The sequence below is a fragment of the Apiospora marii genome (assembly GCF_038362585.1).
Source record: "Apiospora marii strain CBS 49790 chromosome Unknown utg000001l_segment0_segment0, whole genome shotgun sequence".
Classification (NCBI taxonomy): domain Eukaryota; kingdom Fungi; phylum Ascomycota; class Sordariomycetes; order Amphisphaeriales; family Apiosporaceae; genus Apiospora; species Apiospora marii.
The window spans coordinates 709,923-727,198 of NW_027117372.1; the positions used below are offsets into that span (position 1 = coordinate 709,923).

The 17,276-nt window shown below is 55.2% G+C and overlaps 6 protein-coding genes across 6 annotated transcripts; 3 read left to right on the forward strand and 3 right to left on the reverse strand.

The window, feature by feature from the left end:
- Positions 1 to 203: 203 nt before the first annotated feature.
- Positions 204 to 1,679, forward strand: PG985_000246 (uncharacterized protein; the record flags this gene model as incomplete). The annotated part of the gene is made up of 4 exons (XM_066820015.1): positions 204 to 345; positions 420 to 469; positions 546 to 664; positions 722 to 1,679. 4 exons carry the CDS (start codon positions 204 to 206, stop codon positions 1,677 to 1,679), a joined length of 1,269 nt encoding a protein of 422 aa, XP_066690894.1.
- Positions 1,680 to 2,677: 998 nt separating this feature from the next.
- Positions 2,678 to 6,488, reverse strand: PG985_000247 (uncharacterized protein; the record flags this gene model as incomplete). Its single annotated transcript, XM_066820016.1, has 8 exons — positions 2,678 to 2,921; positions 2,971 to 3,580; positions 3,652 to 3,711; positions 3,764 to 4,090; positions 4,149 to 5,450; positions 5,499 to 5,517; positions 5,572 to 5,875; positions 5,989 to 6,488. Coding segments are annotated over 8 exons (3,366 nt in total), but the record flags the coding sequence as incomplete, so codon positions are not given.
- A 456-nt stretch (positions 6,489 to 6,944) lies between these two features.
- On the forward strand, positions 6,945 to 8,963 carry PG985_000248 (uncharacterized protein; the record flags this gene model as incomplete). The annotated part of the gene is made up of 4 exons (XM_066820017.1): positions 6,945 to 7,043; positions 7,123 to 7,657; positions 7,726 to 8,037; positions 8,071 to 8,963. 4 exons carry the CDS (start codon positions 6,945 to 6,947, stop codon positions 8,961 to 8,963), a joined length of 1,839 nt encoding a protein of 612 aa, XP_066690896.1.
- A 967-nt stretch (positions 8,964 to 9,930) lies between these two features.
- PG985_000249 (Intradiol ring-cleavage dioxygenase) lies at positions 9,931 to 11,116 on the reverse strand (the record flags this gene model as incomplete). The annotated part of the gene is made up of 2 exons (XM_066820018.1): positions 9,931 to 10,784; positions 10,861 to 11,116. 2 exons carry the CDS (start codon positions 11,114 to 11,116, stop codon positions 9,931 to 9,933), a joined length of 1,110 nt encoding a protein of 369 aa, XP_066690897.1.
- A 1,518-nt stretch (positions 11,117 to 12,634) lies between these two features.
- PG985_000250 (uncharacterized protein) lies at positions 12,635 to 14,419 on the reverse strand (the record flags this gene model as incomplete). Its single annotated transcript, XM_066820019.1, has 4 exons — positions 12,635 to 13,289; positions 13,378 to 13,555; positions 13,660 to 13,914; positions 14,233 to 14,419. The coding sequence occupies 4 exons, from the start codon at positions 14,417 to 14,419 to the stop codon at positions 12,635 to 12,637; spliced, it is 1,275 nt and encodes a 424-aa protein (XP_066690898.1).
- A 1,663-nt stretch (positions 14,420 to 16,082) lies between these two features.
- On the forward strand, positions 16,083 to 16,954 carry PG985_000251 (D-arabinitol 2-dehydrogenase; the record flags this gene model as incomplete). The annotated part of the gene is made up of 2 exons (XM_066820020.1): positions 16,083 to 16,669; positions 16,729 to 16,954. 2 exons carry the CDS (start codon positions 16,083 to 16,085, stop codon positions 16,952 to 16,954), a joined length of 813 nt encoding a protein of 270 aa, XP_066690899.1.
- Between the last annotated feature and the right edge of the window lie 322 nt (positions 16,955 to 17,276).

Here is a 17,276-nt window from a genome sequence, read left to right on the forward strand (position 1 = left end):
ATTGCATTGCTAGCAATTTAGTACCCCTCCCGACGAGCAGGATCAGCTCATCATAGCAAGTCAACCCAGCTGTTAGATCGGAAGAGGGCCAACTTTGTTCCCACCCCTAAGTCCTTGCGCCTGCATTTACCTAGTGTTGGTCATTAGTAGTCTGCCTCCTTCTCTCTCCTGTCTGCTCTGAGTTTGATCTGTCTCGCAAAGAGATGGGGAAAAGTGAAGATTCAATACATACTGGGCCGAAGAGTGACTCCGGGTACGGAGACGATGCGGCCTCTTTGCACGCGCCCTCAGTGCATACGCCCTCGGTACACACGCCGATAGACGAGCTGGCGAACCATCCGCTAGGTGAGTCGAATCTGCTTCGCTGGTGAGAAAGGCCTCATGAAGGAGCACATCGCTAACGTTGCGCCAACTCCCAGCCAAGAAGGGGTACGAGATTGGTCCGGCCTCGGGCCTGCAGATAGGAGACGTAAGTTTGCGCACCGATCCAAAAAGAAAACCGCCGCCATGCGTCCGACGAGAATGCTAAGAGGTCCCAATTGCAGGTGTTTGAGTTTCTGTGGGCAGATACGCACGAATTCGAGTGGGAGTGGAAGTGCTTGGGATACAACCGCTTCATTGTTCTCCGCCACAGCGACACGTTCCCCCACCACTGCGTCTGCATGTAAGTCGAAATGCGGCGACCCCATCGACCCCGACGCATTTGCCGTGAGCTGACCAGTGCGCGCAACAGCCCGATTTCCAATGGCGGCAAGATCGAGTTCGCCAAGCCGGGTATCGACAGCAACCAGCAGGGCTATGTCTACGCCGAAGGCGATGTGCCCAACGAAGGCGACCGCCACCGGCTGCCGTACTCGCCGATTTCCATCGAGTTGAAGCCGGGCAAGCTGCGCGTCAAGGAGGATTCGCGGGCCAACTACGCCGACATCCTCGAGATCGACCACGACTCGCAGGTCATGGTGGTGGGCGACGTCGCGCGCTACTTCGACCGCGTCCGCCGCAACGTCAACAAGGCCACCATGCGCAAGACGCTCGTCAAGGCCCTCGAGGCGTACCGCGCCAAGAAGGACGGAGACGCAGCCGCAGTGGCGGCAATGTCGGGAGATGACCTGGACGCCCCGCCTCCTCCGACTCCCCCGATCGACGAGAACCGCAACGGAAGCCGCAGTTACAAGCCGAACGAATCGCAGCTCAGCCTCGACTTGCGCGGTGGCGCGAGACTGCACAGGTCGCGCAGCCCGACAGCCTCGATTCGGTCGCGAGCTTCAAGAGCTGGGCTTGATCGGAGATCTTCGCACGACCCAGACCGGCGCCACCAGAAGAAGCGAGAGAAGCAACGGGAAAGGGAAGGAGGACACGACAGGTCGAGCTCGAGGGACACGGTTCGCGACGAAGACACAGACACCTCGTACCGCATGTCGAAAACCGACCAGGACACGTACCGGCTGAGTTATGCGGAGCAGGAGAGAAGGAAGGAGTTCGCGAGACCGAACCTGCCACGCTCCTCCACCAGTCGCAACTCCTATAGCCACCACTCCAAATATGCCAACGCCGACGCGAATGCGGTTCCGTCCTCCATCGCCTTGCTCCGGCAAGGCGCTCCCAAGAACTCGACTTACGACATACGATCGATGCATGACGTTGCCTTGGCCGGCCATCAACAAGAGCAAAACGACTGATAACGATGATGATGAAATTATTCTCTTTCTTTTATTTTATTTCACGCTTTCTCTCCTCTCTCCTTGTTTCATCTCAACTGAATTAAATGCATTCAAATCCGTTGCGGATCCCAGAGTGTATAATTGAAAACAGAAAGAAGAAGGCTCCTATACCTGTTTGCTTTTTTTACCCTTTACCCACTTCACACGACCAGAACGAAGAATATGACGACCCAAATAAGGCACGGCGTTTGGCGGTTGCGGCTGGATTGAGTTTTCTGCATAAGCTTAGATACTCTTCCCTATTTTTTCTCTCTCGTCGTTCCATAGCGGAAACGACTGATCAATAGAATTGCGGTGACACCCAAAATTGATGAGCTGCCTTTTGGCCTTTTGCGACCTTAACGAAGTGACGAGGAAGGTGAGGCTGTTTGATGGTGCTAAAACTCAAAAGCAAAGAGTCATAGGTGTTGGGCAGCTTGAACTTGGAACGCAGGCGGACAGTCGGGCTAGTTGGAAGGTTTTTAGGCGAGACAAGCGGTCGCGGGAATAAGCCGTAGGTGCTTAAGGTTGTCAACTTCAGCTGTCACTTGCCTTGATTATCCCACTTGCTCCCTGTTCAACAGCCAGATTGCATTGACTATACCGAGTACTCATAGCACTTTCACCTGCTGAGGTCACACTGGCATTACAACTTTGCGGTCTGTTAGGCTTGACCAGTTTATTCTCGTACGTAGGGGCTTGCTTGCGATGGCGGGCACCCCCTCACTCACCCGCATGCACCTGAAGCCCTGAAATCAATTGGCGCCCAATCACCATAAGTCCATTCTTCCAAAGTAGTCGGATTCTCCTTCATATGCTCAATTTGGGGTCATTATGAAAGAAGACTAATTTAGCAGAAGAAGCCATACGTCATCGACTCAAGAGTTGGTTTTGTTTGGTGCTCGCTCGGTTGGAACAGGGGCCGACCTGACCGACCGTTGAACTGCCCAAGGCTCTCTTTACTCTTCGTCGTACCTATTCGCTTCATCACCCGACAGCGTCTTGCGGCTTCGTCGCATCCGCCGCGACCGTACGTCGCTATCGTGCCCGCTTTCATCGACCTCGGAGTTTCTCTCGTCGGATTTGTCACGATAAGACGGTCTTTTGGCTGCCGACTTCTTGCCACTGAAAGCAGGCCGCGACAGGCGGGAGGAACTCGGGTGACCCCGGCGTCGACCGGATGAAGAGCCATAGTCATCGTCGTCGTAGGCGGCGGTGCGCCTATAGTCCTTCCGCGGCGGCGTCCGCTGGTGCAGAAAGAAGTCGTCACGCTGCTGGTTCGTGTGCGCTGTCTCGGCGTCGTCCCCGCGCACGGAGTGGCATATAGTACTCGAAATCGTCCGCAATCTTGGCGATCCGGATGAAGTTGCGCCTCGTCAGCTTGATGGTCGTCAGGCTCTTGTCGCCCGAGGCCATGGCCTCTTCCGGGTTCACTTCCTCCTGGCGTATCCGCTCGAGCCGGTCGAACTGGCCCATGGCGATGGCCGTGGAGAATGCGTTGCGGATCTGTCGCGCGTTCCATGTGCTGTGGTCATTCTCATGCTCCTCGAAGTCATCCATGGCGAATTTGAGCAGCTCGCGCTCGTCAAACGTGATTTTCAGATCGGATGCCCGGTTGTCCCGATTGATGCGCCTCAGCAGGTTTTTCCATATCTGTCCTGTTGTGCGCTCATCTATCGTGTCGTATCGCAGCGCCACGTGGATTCGGGACTTGAAGGCCTCGTCAATCATGCCCACGATGTTCGTCGTCAGAAACAGGATTCCGGAGTAATACTCCAGGCGGCGCAGGAAGACCGAAACCAGCGCGTTGCGATCCACGTCACTTAAGCTACGGCGCGCGAGGAAAACATCCGCTTCATCGAGCAAGAGCACGCAACCCCCTTTGGTCTTTGTGTAAGCTTTCTGCTCGATGGTCATGAGTGGAGTGGATGAGCATGCAGGAGATACTGACATTTCTCCGCCAGGCGGGTGTGTCGCAGAAGGTTAGCCTCAACGTCCTCTGCATCCAGGCCTGCTTGTCATCAGCGTTTGGTTGTTGTCTGCATGGTACTTGGGATGATTACCGATGTCTCCGCATGTGATGGCATACAGAGGCTTCCCTGTGTACGCGGCAATTGCCTCAGCTGTCGAGGTCTTACCAGTCCCCGGAGGTCCATGAAGCAAGATAATCAGGCCTCGCCCTTTGCCTTGGATAAGGTCAATCTGGGATATAGGTAGGTCTTCGCCTGTCTGTGACTGCGCCCTCTTTTGTTCCGTTGGAGACATGTGATTATTGACCAGTGACTCGAGGAGATGCCTGTACTTGTCGTCAATCACCAAATCCTTCCATCCGCGTATGCGAGTCTCTTCGGCCTTGTCGATAGGCTCAACTTGGGTAATGTCAACCCATACTATGAATGCACGGTCAGTTACAGTCCATGAATCAGATACTGGAAGAAGGAGACTTACTCCATTCGCGTGAACGAAATTCGTATACGGGTACGGACCGGGACAAAAGGGACAGGCAAGCCGTTCTTCCAACTATCTCTTCGGGTGTTCTCGGATTGAGCAGGTAAAAGCACCGTGCCATGAACTCATCTGATTTCGCTTCGTCTACATCATGGTCGCCAGTGTGGTAGTCGAGGATCAAGTTGGGGCCAGGTAGTGATTCTATCACCTCTCTGGGGCTCGGCCGGACTCTTCGAAGCTTACCGAAAGCCCGCATCGGCGGAGGAAGCGTCTGGTGGTATGCCTTCATGTCAACATACACATCGCTTTCGATCTCCATCCCTCCTTCCGAGACTCCCGTAATCGACTCAAACGTCAACGCAGGTGCATATTCTGGAAAGCGAGGAGGAGGGGGCGGTGACTGTTGGCCGCTTGCAGCCACAGTGAGCCCTTCATACTTCATATGCCCATGGCACAACAGCACCTTCTTGCCGCGTTCTTCCAGCGCAGCGCATATATGCTCATGGTTCTCTCGGAATCGTACTGGGAAGAAATCCAAGTCGGTGATGGTCCTCTCGCCAACGAAGTGGCGAACCCGGTGAGTAAGGCGGAAGGGCCCGACGTGCGTTCCATCCCACCGCATGCGAAAGCAATCAATGACCACATCCGTCCACGTACCAACACCAGCATCTGGCGCGTCGTCGGCATCATCAGGTGTTTGACCTGGTTGACGGTACGCAGATTCATGGCGGCCGAGTCGCACACGGCCTCCAGTTACTGCATATACCTGATGCAGGTGATCAACATGGGCTTTCCTGTTGATGATAAGGTCTCCAGGGTTATAGAGATGGTACACTTCTTCGAACGAGATGGTTTCCAGGGTTCCTTCCTGGATTTTCATCCTGAGTCCGACGAGATGCCCGAGGTCTGTTTTGATGAAGTTGAAAAGAACCGTCAGATGACTGAGACGAAGCGAGAGTTTCGCCCTCGCAGCAAGATATGTATCGTCGATAGATTCATCGTCATCACTTATCAAGCTGGAAGAGCTGACTGAAACACCTAATCCATCTTGGACTCCATCAGCTTTACTCGCGTCTCCTTTCTTTTCGTCTTGTCCTTCGATCGTCCTGAGCTCCATGTCCTCAACGGACCTGTCTGGATCTCGGATTTGCGAGACATCCTGCGACTGCTCATCTGTCGGTGGTGAGGGTTCGGTGGTTCCAGTATCCAGATTGTATTCCTGCTCCATCGACTTGAGCTCATCCCGCATACGCGAGATGGCGGTGTGTATGCCTCTCCAGTTGTTAACCAGTAGCTTTTGCACTGGTGGTTAGCCAATCGACGCTTGGGTTCAGGCCCTCAATATCTTACCTTGTATGGTGAAACCAACCTATTACAGGAGGAAGTTAGTTATGCATGAAATGAAATACGCTCAGGTGCATACTTGAGCATATGGATGGCTTGGCAGCTGCAAGCCACACACACTCTCCAAGTCCTTGAACAACAATGGTGAATTGATCCTGACTCTCTGGGGCTTCTCAAGTCCGTGTGACTTTGTATGAATCTCTTCGAAATCCTCTCTCGACACAATACTGTCTGGATCTGGTGCCGCAGAAGGAAGATTCCGGTAAAAGGCTTGGATAACAGGACTGAGATCTTGTGGGCGACCTCCATTTGAGAGAAAGCCACGCGAGCGCCAATCCTCCATTAGAAGTCTTTCAACTTCACATGGTCGCCGACTTTCCAGTCTAGAGGTCAATCTGTTTAGCGAGTATCCATATAGAAACGTTTTCTGGAGTGTTCTGCCAGCAGGATTCAAGTATTGGATCTTTCATGTCATACATAAGGGCAATGTACTTACTCAATGAGACCTGGGAGCCGAGGTTGCGGGGGACCTTGGATGAATGGCGGAGGCGGAATGGGCGTGCGAAGAGGCGGCTGCAAAGCTGGATGCCTTTGTTTTCTCTGTTCCGCGAACGTGCCAATGGCTTGGTTGATGTCTGCTATGTCCTCTTCAAGGGTAGAAGAGTTCACAGCCACGACGTCCCGTAGCTTACGGGCTGCATACTTGAGAGCCGCTTTCGCCAGGAGCACTTGCTCAGTCCGCTGCCTGCCGGCTTCTCGTATCGACTCCAATTCGGGGTTTGGCGTCACAGTTCCTGCAGATGAGGCACCCTGATCGGTTTTGGGGTCAGTCGTCAAGTCCGGATGCTCACCAGGAGAAGGCAGGTCCTCCACAGACGGTGCCTCTGTCTCCAGTATCTTATCATGAGATTCCTGTACATCTTGAGTGTTGGTCTCACTGTTGAGAGTTGGGGAGGGGAGCCCAGTCTGATCGGCAGCTTTCATGGCTTCAGACATGATTGTATCTTCGTGGACGGCTTCTTCTCGCAAATGACGCCTCGAAGAGTGTTAGAAAAAGCATTAAAAGTGAATGTTTCTAGCAGAAGAGGGGATGTTTCCATGTGTCGATTAACTTGGGGCACTGCACAACCACTCAGTGCGAGGCATCGAAGGGCTTGCCCCTTGGAGGGTCGGAATCTTACCACACCCTGCATTGGTGGCGCGCAACCAATCCTACTCGACTGCAAGTCTTGATTGGCGTAGCAGCCAGCTGAACATAAGCGTGCAGCGAAACTGTGTAACGGCCCCCATTCTAACCGGGTATTGGTGCAATTGTGAGACGTATGCTATGTTCTGGTCTCGGCGATATGAGGGGTTTGTTGTTTCAATGAAGAGTCCTAGATTTCCAGCCCAGTTTCAGACAGTCCCCGCCCTTCCACACGTATCTCCTCACATATCAACACCTTCGTCCAGATGGCGACGCTTTCCAATCCCAATCTCTTGGCGACAGTCGGCCGCAATGAGGTTGTGGAGTTTATGGAGACATTGGATAGTGATGTCCACGAAACGCTAGTAATTAGAGGTCAAGGGCAGAACGCCGAGCTGTGAGTCATCTGAATACCATTCACTCTTCAATGCCAGCCTGACAAAGAGCAGAGACTATGAAGGGATATACGCCGAATACAGAACAGTCCAGAAAACCTTCTTCCAGACGGCCAACAAATGCTTGGAGAAGCTCAAACTGCCACCAATGCAAGTGACTGAGGCCTGTGGATGGGACAGCATCCTTGCATCCATGGATACAGCCTGTGCTGCACTCGAGAAGGTATCGTCGCGAGACAAGGACTTGAAAGGGGTCACAGGCAAGGCGAAAAAGGCGTTTCGATCTCTGTGCAACAAGGCTGGGGCGGGCAAGATGTTCACGCAGCTGATTCCCGACGACATGTTCGGCTCGGTCATTGGTGGTGGCCTCAACGTCATCTTGACTTGCATGGAACAGACCGGCTTGCATCGAGCCAACGTATACAAAGCGCTTGAAAAGCTACCTCGCATCATCGAGGACAGTCTGGACTGGACAAATCTGGCTAACCAGGATGCCAATGTTCACAAGCGCATGGCCAAGTTGTACACCGAAATTTGCCTAACCTTGGACCACATTATCCACTGGTTCGTCCTGAACTCATTAGGTAAGTCATGATACCAGCTTAGGTACGGCATCATGATACGCCAGCTAACAGTGTCTCTGCCTATTCAGTCGCCGGGGCTAAGCGCTTCCTGAACCCGTCCGCAATGAATAACAATCTGCAGGAGCGGGTGGCCGAGGTCACCTTGGCTGCGAAGGACTTGAAGTCCAAGGCGACTCAGACGATGTGGAGCCAGGTGAAGGACATGCGTGACACTCAGGAGCTGGCATACGTGCAGCACACCAAAACGCATCAGCAACTGGACGAACTGGCGGCAGATATCAAAGACGTCAAGCGACTAGCAACTCGCTATGCCTCCTATGAGGCTATGTACACGATGGTCCAGGGAAACATTGAGCGGCTTCTACAAGATGATATGAAGCGTAAGTGATCCATATACATCACGCTGATCATAGGGTTCAAGATGCTAAAGACCAGGGCAGGTATGTTTCTGGAGAATAGCCAAGGAATGCTGCCCAGAATCTCGTCGATCACCGCCCGGGACCTCCTGGAAGAATTCCAATACGACCCAGCACTGGTACCACATGACATTGAGGCCTTGCTACGCCTATCTTTACCGTCAAACACGGTTACTTCCTTTGACACCAACCGTGCCCATGCGATCCTGAGGAGCCAGAGAATACACGTCTGGCTGTCTGACGATGCACCGTACCTCTACCTCCTAAACGGTGGTTCCCAGGAGCCATCAGATGCTTCGACCTCGTTCGTCATGGCGAAAATCGTGAGCATCCTCCTCGAGCAGCAAAAGAGCCATCGCCAAGCAAGGAAGGCCTCCACTGCGATGAACGTCGTCGTGCTCGCTTATTTCTGTGGCCAGCACCAGAATTACTACCGCGACGCCGCTGCGAGCCCCCACGAGCTGGCGATGAGTCTGCTCCTGCAGCTAATCGACAAATTCCCCGACTTTTCAAGTTCGGCTCTGCAAGAATGCCTCGATCAGACACACCCGCACGATATCTCGAGCATATGCGACTCGCTACGTCGTCTTCTCGAGAAGCTGCCGTCCGACGTAGTGGTTTACGTTGTGGTCGACGGGATCGCGCAGTTTGCGCTCCCACAGCAACGGAAGAACGAGATGCGAGAGCTTATGGAGCTCTTAGTGGAAGCGTTTCATGACGAGGTGGCTGCGACTGCGAAGTTCATCTTCAGTAGCTCTACGCGATGCGCTTTCGTTGAAGATCTGTTTGACGAGGACGAAATTCTGAACATTCCCAGGGACCCACCGCCTGCAAATGGCCCCCTTGCTGGCTCAAATCCGTCCAACAAACTGGTAAAAGCGAATTGGTAGCAATGGGCTCCAGGATGATGTCTACTGACCGAATGCGACCCCATAATTGAATACACTCTTTTCTTATGAGTATAAATAGAAGACCACACGCCACGGTTGTCATTTTAGACGTTGACGTGTCTTTCCTGGAAAAGAGCTGTTGTCTTTGCAAGGTCGCAAGATCAGTGCGCGCAGCCCGAGCTCTGCGCGGCGCTAGTCGGTCTTTGACCGCTTACATATAGGCTGAAAACGGGCTGCGTTATCAACAAGTCATCTGATGATCGGGTTTCGGTCTTGTGGTTTAGTGGTATAATTCTCGCTTAGGGTTCACCCTGAAGCTATCATGCGAGAGGTCCCGGGTTCGATCCCCGGCAAGACCCCATCATATTTCTTCTTTTTGCTTTTCTGGCAACTTGTTCATTTTTGTTATGATTGCTGGCTAGCTGGCCTCATTCGATCCGATCGCTTAGCGTCCAAGGAACCAGACTGCAAACATCATTGATGCTGCCAACCAGCCCGGTCGCGACCCAACTTGATTAGCGTCTCCTGCCAAAGGGACCCGGCTTTCACAGCAGCGTTGCTCAACTGAACAGCCCATACTGCACTTACCAAGCCCCTGCGAGACTAGACCGGTCGAATCTCTTCCAGAATATCATTACAGTAGCATTCGTTAATTCTACTGTTGTAACTTGGAGCAAATGGAATGATCAAGACAGTTGTGCTAATGGAGAAAGCACGGTTTATTCCTGCGGCCCCTTGCTACGCCATTTACTCACAGGCCACCATCACTTGCGCGAGCTCAACATGACGCTAGGTTCAATTGTTTTATGACACAGAACGTACTCGAACACCAAGGAAATGGTGTACAGTGCTATTGATGATACTGTTCCAGTGTCTATGAACAATAGGCTACTCTTCCTGGCTCAGTATCCGTCACTGAACGAGAACACACCTCTCTGAACGACGTAGGTCACCATCACCACCCCTCCTAGCCGTGCGAGGGCGGCGGGGTTCCAACGATGAACATGTTGAACTTGGGGTTGTTGTAGCCGCCGCCCTCCTTCCAGATAGACGCCGCGGCGGCATAGTAGTCCCAATTGGCTCTGGTGTCAATCCCGAGCTCGGCCCAGACGAAGAGGCCCTTGTCGAGCCCCCCGCCGAGGGCGACGTAGTTGGCGAACGGATCGTACTTGGGGCTGGCCGAGTAGCCCGTGAACATGTCGCGTAGGTTGGTCGTCGTGGGGATCCGGTTGGCGTTGTACGGCGCCGTCTTCTCGATCGCATCGCGCAGGGCCTGGTCGAAGAAGAGCTGGGACAAGTGTGCCACGTGCCCGTTGCCGGCCGTGTACGTCCCATTGTCGAGCACGGTCGCGTTGGCGTGTGCGATAATATGCTGATGCGTCGCCCGTCCCTCGTAGTGGCCCGGGAACAGCGTGTCGAAATTTACCACCCCGTCTTTGTCCGTCGGCTGCACCCCCCGCAGGTACGTCGTGCCCAGTCCGCTCTGCCCGGCCGCGCTGACGCCGCTGTACTTGCCCGTCCCGTTGCAGGACCAGATGTCGATGAGCAGGTCCGCCGGCTCGCACGTGTTGACGTCGATGAACTGCAGCTCCAGGTGCATCGGCACGCCCGCGAGGTCCTCGGCCACGTTCTGCCGGATCTGCTCCTGGTACACGAAGTAGGGCCCGTTGGCGTTGTCGGGCGCCAGCGTGCACGACGTGTTGGCCCCGAAGACCTCCTCGATCGGCGTGTCCTTGTCGTAGCTGAGCTTGCCCGTGAAGTCGTGCGACTGCCCCGCCCACTTGCGGAACGAGGCGGCGTCGCGGCGGTGCAGGAAGGTGGCTATATGTGGGGTCCTATCAGTCTGGGAGACTACGATGGACGGGCAGAGAAGAAAGGCTCAGATGACTCTTCTTACCATCACTAAGGTCTCGTTCCTGGCGGAGGCGGTCGAAGGTGGCCGCCCGTCGCGCGATGGCCCTCTCCTTTCTTGCCTTGACCTCCGGCCTGTTCTGGCAGGCCTCGAGAGCTCGAGAGTTCACATCGGCAACGGCATGGCCGTTGGCCAGCTCTTCCATGTGAGCGCGCTTGTTGAACTTCTCGCCTGGATGTGAGGCGACTATCGAAGTCAGGGACAGGCCCACCGCCAATGAGGTGAGCAGCTTGAACGCCATAGTGAATGCGGGAAGAGGCTCGTGGGGTCTTGCAGAGCTACTCAGATGAAATGGGTAGAGTCGAATGCAGACTCGACGGGAACAGAAGAGCGAAGGTTGCTGTTCTTATCCCAGGTTTCGGCCACCCCTTCGCCCCGGGCTATATCCGAGCCCTCAAGGCGCAGAGGTCCAGGACAAGACCAGGATGCTATCGGTCCTCGGTAGGAATATTGTCACATTCCACATTCCTTCTTTGGACTCCTGAGATATGGCCGCCAAGACCATGGGGATCGGCAGACGCATACAGTTCCCCTCAGTGGGAACGGCAGACAGGGAATCATGTCTCTGCGTGGTTATCTGAGCATGCAGGCGGCTCGCTATAGAAGCCTTGGCGCTGCGGATCCGGATGCATGCTCGTACCATGTGTGTCTTTATCCGGATGAGGCCATCGTCTTGCCAAGAACCAGAGGACCCAGAACGAGACAGCGCCGGAGGGAGGAGAGACCTGCTACCAGACACGCAAAGATTGCCCACTGTGGCTAAATCCGAGCCCCACGAATGGGAAGCCCCAAACCATATGTCGATACCCCGGATTTTAATCTATCTCGACTCTACGTCGTTGACCAGGGAGCCGTGACCAATGAGGAGGTACCCGGTGACCACGTCATATACCATGTGCGCGCGAGAGTCTGGTTTGCGAAAACATAGCAGTCAATTGCATCAGAAACGAGAACCGAAGGAACTCGGCAGACGCAACGTGCCGAATGGATAAGTAGGTCACATCATCATTGCAGGGCCCAAGTGACTGTTGGTGAGTATCATCCCAGTATGTGCTTTTTGGCATGCTTGATGCATGCAACTGCGAGTCGCCTGGTCGCTCCATGCAGGTGATTGGCCCATCAAGAGCCCCAGTTTGCCCGCCGCCCGCAGTCTCTCGGCTGGTGGGCAATATCCCCGATCCTTCGAGGATCGGCGCCAAGGCACTACTACATGCATATCCTCCTCACCGTTGCCGCGCTGGTAATCGTGACGAATTCGGCAGTCCATTCTGGGCAGCTCCATCAGAACAGTATGCCCGAATGGCCGATTCGACTGTACAGCATGGGTTAACGAGAACGAGGTAATGAACAATCACTGCCTTCTCAGTGGGATTGGTAACTCGAGCTACGATGCACCTCGCCCAAAACCTGGTCACATGGATGATGTCGCCTGCGATTATCCCAGTAAAGAGATGCGTCCTTACATGTCCCCGTCCCGTTCCGGGAAGGGAAGGGGTCCCGAAGTTCTCCCAGAGCCCGGTTCGCCAGCCGGCGCCAGATGCGCGAATACATGACTAGTAGATGGTCCTTAGGGGTAAATGTTTTCCCTGAAGCCCCCTGATGTTCAGTCTCATCTGCCGAATCCAAGAAGGCGGATCATGAGAGGTAATTGTTATTCATGTGTAGGCGTCTACTAACACATCTAAAACTTTCTTTCCTTCTTTTCCCTCCTCCTTTTACCTAGAGATCAGCGGGCTCTCTTCCTCCTCACACCCGCCAGCTAGACGTGACTCAGCGGTTTGGCCGAGTCGTAAGCGACATTCACCTCGCGCGTGACATTGATGCCGGTCGAGTTCCTCCGGTCCAGCCCGCTGCCCCTCCACCGTCCGTCGTTGGGGTTCAGCGCGTCGACATCGTGACCGGCCGAGGTAACCTGAAAGTTCTGGCTGGAGTGGTCGCGCCCGTGGTTAGCCACGCGCGACCAGAGCCGGGCCTGGTCATCCGTCGTCCCGGTCGTGTTACTTTCGCGTAACGGCTCTCTGCGGATGGACAAGTCGTCGTCCTCCGACTCCAGCTCGATGGCGCCGTCGTGGGGGGCTAGCCTCCTGGACTTGGACTTGGGCTTGGACGCGATGGAGCCGATGGTCTTGAGGTCGCCGCCGCCGCCGCCGTGGCCCTGCTTGTTGTAGGACGGGCCCGAGGACTCGTCTTGGTGCTCGCGGTAGCCCGCCCGCGACGAGGAGCTCCTGATCCCCAGCCGCGGGAAGATAACCAGGGTGAAGACGGGCTTCAGGGTCGGCCCTGAGGCGCAGATGACGCAGCTGGCGAGCTCGGCGTACATCCACAACAGCTCCTTGGAGAGCTCCCAGTTGTAGTCGTCGCTGGCGAAGAGCTTGATCGTGAGGACGCTGTTGTAGGTGGCGGCGAAGATGGTGCTGTTTGTTGCGGTAAGAGCGGACGCGTTAGCACAATGTCCCGAACACATACTTATACGTCAACGGAGTATCTCGGGGAGAAACTTACAAACCACCTGTTGCGAAAAGGAGACACAGGGATATCTTGCGTCGAAGTGGCATCTGCAGAGGCGCGATGACGGGGATCGGGAGCAGAAGAATGATGAAGTCGATGGCCACGTTGACAACTACCGCGGTAAGGTAGAACTGACCCTTGTCAATGCACTTCGCCTCGCCTGCTGCCTGCTCTATGGCATTCCCCAACACATGTCAGCGACGAGACCAGTCGACATAGCTTCTTGTCCGATGTACCATAGATGGTAGGACCTCAGGGGGTTAAGTGTGAGCATACTCGCCACATTCCAAGCGTCGGAGATAGGCATACAGCCGAATATATTGAGCAGTATGTACAGAGCCGAGTAGATGCTGAGGATGCCGATCATGCCCCCTACGGCAAAATGGAACCTCTTGTCCGGGGATATGCGGAAGTAAAACATGAGGATCGAGATCTTGGCGACTTCGGACGACAAGATGTAGGATGCTGCCAGTCCCAACGTGAACTGTTTCCCAATACGTGAGTTCTCGGTGAGTTCTCGTTGCACATTAACTGGAGTGGTCGTGTACCCACCTTCAACAGCGTCGTGTATTCCTCCATCGTCGTCTGCCACATGTGTCGACCTGCTCCGCCGTACCTGGCCACTGGGGGATAAGCATGTATGTCAGCATCGACATCATCAGAGGTTATGCATCGGATGAATGTTAAGCGATGTTTATTTAAGTCCGACTTACTGCATAGAGAGAGTGCGTAAAACGCCCAACACGCGACGGTCGACATGCAAACGAGATCTGGAAAAGGGGTAAGCCGGTTGGTTCCTGGTAAGCCCAGAGCAATTCATCAGAAAAGGGGGCATTCAGTTGCGCATACAGTCGTCGAGTAAGAGTTTTTGCCGAATCAATCGCGTGCGCGCGTATACTCGAAGCGCACAGGCGATGGTGGCCAGCGTCATGGTAAGCGCGCCAATGCCTTGCATCAAGCCCTCGCGGCTCCAGGCGGCCCAGCGGTCCTCTTCGTTTGGCGGCTCGCCCATGTAGATCACCGTTGCGTCGGCCATGGCGAGTACTGACCAACCCCCTGGATCGTCACGTTCGTGCAGTCAAACTCGAGGCGGGAGTAGGGAGGAAACTCGAGGCGGGAAAGGAAAGAAGGAAGCTACCACAACACCTGACCACAGCGGCAGGTGGATCTTCAGTGTGACAGAGCAGAGAAGCAAATCGTGGAGAAGGGAGTGGGTTACAATGATGGAGGGAGGGCAAACGGTAGTTAAGGCTGCGGTGCCTGCCCCCTTCCAAATATTACATACAGGGCAGGCTGACGGGACAGGGGATTCGAGGCGGGAAATGATCCCCGGATCCATCAATGCGGCAACGATGATCGGAGGATTTTTATCGGTGACTGGGCTGGGCGAACCGAAAATCTCGCCCCTTGGCGATCTAATGTCCAAAAGCCAAGCGGTCGCAGGAATAAACCGTACTTTCTCCATGGACAGCACCTGTCTTGATTATTCCACTTACTCCAGATTACAGCTGCTTGTTCGTGAAAAGACTTGGCCGGTGCAATCCCGCAGGGGCATGAAGGGTCATGTCAAAGCTTGTGAAACGAGGTTGGCATATGACACGGTATGGTGGTTACCAAGCGGTCGGGATTACCACAGGCTCCCACTTGGTCCTTCTCGAAGCGAATCGTTCGCTTGTCACCCCATAAGGCCTGGGGGGAGCTCTGCAGCGGCGCTTCATTGGATGAGAGCATAGCGAAAGGCATCAAAGGACGAATGTAACCTGCCCACGAGATGAGCTTCAGGCCAGCTACGATCAGCCGAGGTGCCGGCCGCGGGCCGTTTCCAGTCAACGGCCCAGCCCCCTTTCTTTTATTCTGTACACTACATGCGATCCCGCCTGTCGTTTCTTCATCAAAGGGAACGTGGCCCCCCCACGCCCTCGGCTTACTCTCGCTTGCCGGATCGCCGGCTGCAGCCGAAATCAGGTTCAACGAAATTGCCGAGCGGGTTCTTCACCCGTTGCAATGCGCATCGAAACCCCCCGGACGAACATGGGATGGCATATGTAAGGCCACTAGCTGGGGTCGGAACTCTTACGAGGACCCGAAAAGAGTCAAAGACCCGCGCGGGGGCCCATTAAAATTTCCATGTAGGAAGACGCATTGAAACCGACCGTGTGCGGCACAGCATCGCGCTATTACCCAATCCGCGAGCGAGACCTAAGGGCCGCCGGGACGGTATTGGGCGGAAGCGAAGCGACCCCGGATCATAACTGGGCCCGCCATCGTAAGGTGGGATGGGACTGCGTCTAATTACGGGGAATGACAAGATCGCCAACAGACATCCGATTGGGCTGTCCGGCCGTGGACGGGCTCGGCAGGCAGGAGGGGAAGCACCTGGGGCCGAGGAGGAGAAGAACATATTGGAGGGGCAGAGTTGGAGCATGACAGAAAGGCATGAAACGCAAGTCGATAAGAGACTGGCAGACGGGCGCGTTGCATTTCAATCAAACCTCCCGTCCCATTTTATTCAGCCTGCATATCATCATCCTTTCACATTGGTTCGAGAACAAGGCAGTGTCACATCGATCGCCACCCTCTCGACCCTCCCTGTATGGTCGATTCCTTCCCCTGCCAATACTTCAAGGCACAAGTTGGGACCTTTCTTTCTCTCTCCCCTATATCATAAGTGACCCCATCCCAGCCACGCGACAGACACAATGGCTCCACCCACCCTGACCCCTTTCCAAGACAAAGTCATCGCGGTGACCGGAGGCAGCCGCGGCGCCGGCCTGGCAGTAGTCCGGTACCTCCTCCAGCGCGGCGCCAAGGTCTCGACGTGCGCCACCTCGGCGACGAACCTCGCCGCCGCCGTCGCGGGCCTCGAACAAGAGCTACCTAAAGCGGCCATCCGGGAGCGGCTCATGACGACCGTCGTGGACATCGCCCAGAACGCGTCGGTCAAAGCCTGGATCGACGCCACGACGGCGCGGTGGGGCAAGCTGGACGGCGCCGCCAACGTGGCCGGCCGGATGCACGACAAGGTGTACCCGGTCGAGGACTTCGCGGTCGCGGACCTCGAGGACATGCTGCAGACCAACGTCGTCGGCACCTTCAACTGCATGCAGCACGAGCTGAAAGCTATGAAGGACGGCGGCTCGCTCGTCAACGTCGGCAGCCAGGTGACCAAGTACGCGCAGCCCGGCATGTCGGCCTACATCGCCTCCAAGATGGCCATTGTCGGCCTCACCCGCGCCGCCGCCTTCGAGGCCATCGCCCGCAAGATCCGCGTCAACATGGTCTGCCCGTAAGTCCCTTTTGGCTACTTCCCCTTTCTTTCCCCGCGACTAACCAGTGTGCGACCAGCGGCGCGACGGATACGGACATGGTGCGGCAGCCGCTCCTCCTGCCCAGCGGCGAGTCCTTCACGTGCACCGAGGACATCAACTTCCCGGCTCTCATGAAGCGCTTCGCCAGGCCCGAGGAGGTCGCCGCCCCGATCGCCTTCCTGCTGAGCGATGAGTCCGCCTATGTGACCAAGCAGGAGTGGTACGTCGATGGCGGCTTTTACGAGAACTCGTACGTAGGGTAGATCGATAGGGGAAGGATTGTACAGATGCTCGGATAGGTGGGCGCAGAAAAGGGGATTTCTGCATCGTCCTAATCACGTATGCAAAAAGGAGAGTGACTCCTTGTATAAATATCTTCGTCTTAACAACTGCGACACCCACTTCTCTGGACTAGTTGTGTAACTCAAGTGACGAATGTGGGATAACAATGCCTGCCATATTGCCGCCGATCTACCTACCGAACCTAGATATGTAGTCAAATGCGGCGTTGCGATCGGCTAGTGGAACGGCAGGGATCCTCGGAATCCTCAAGGTTGTCACCCCTCGCATCATCCCGCTCTCGGG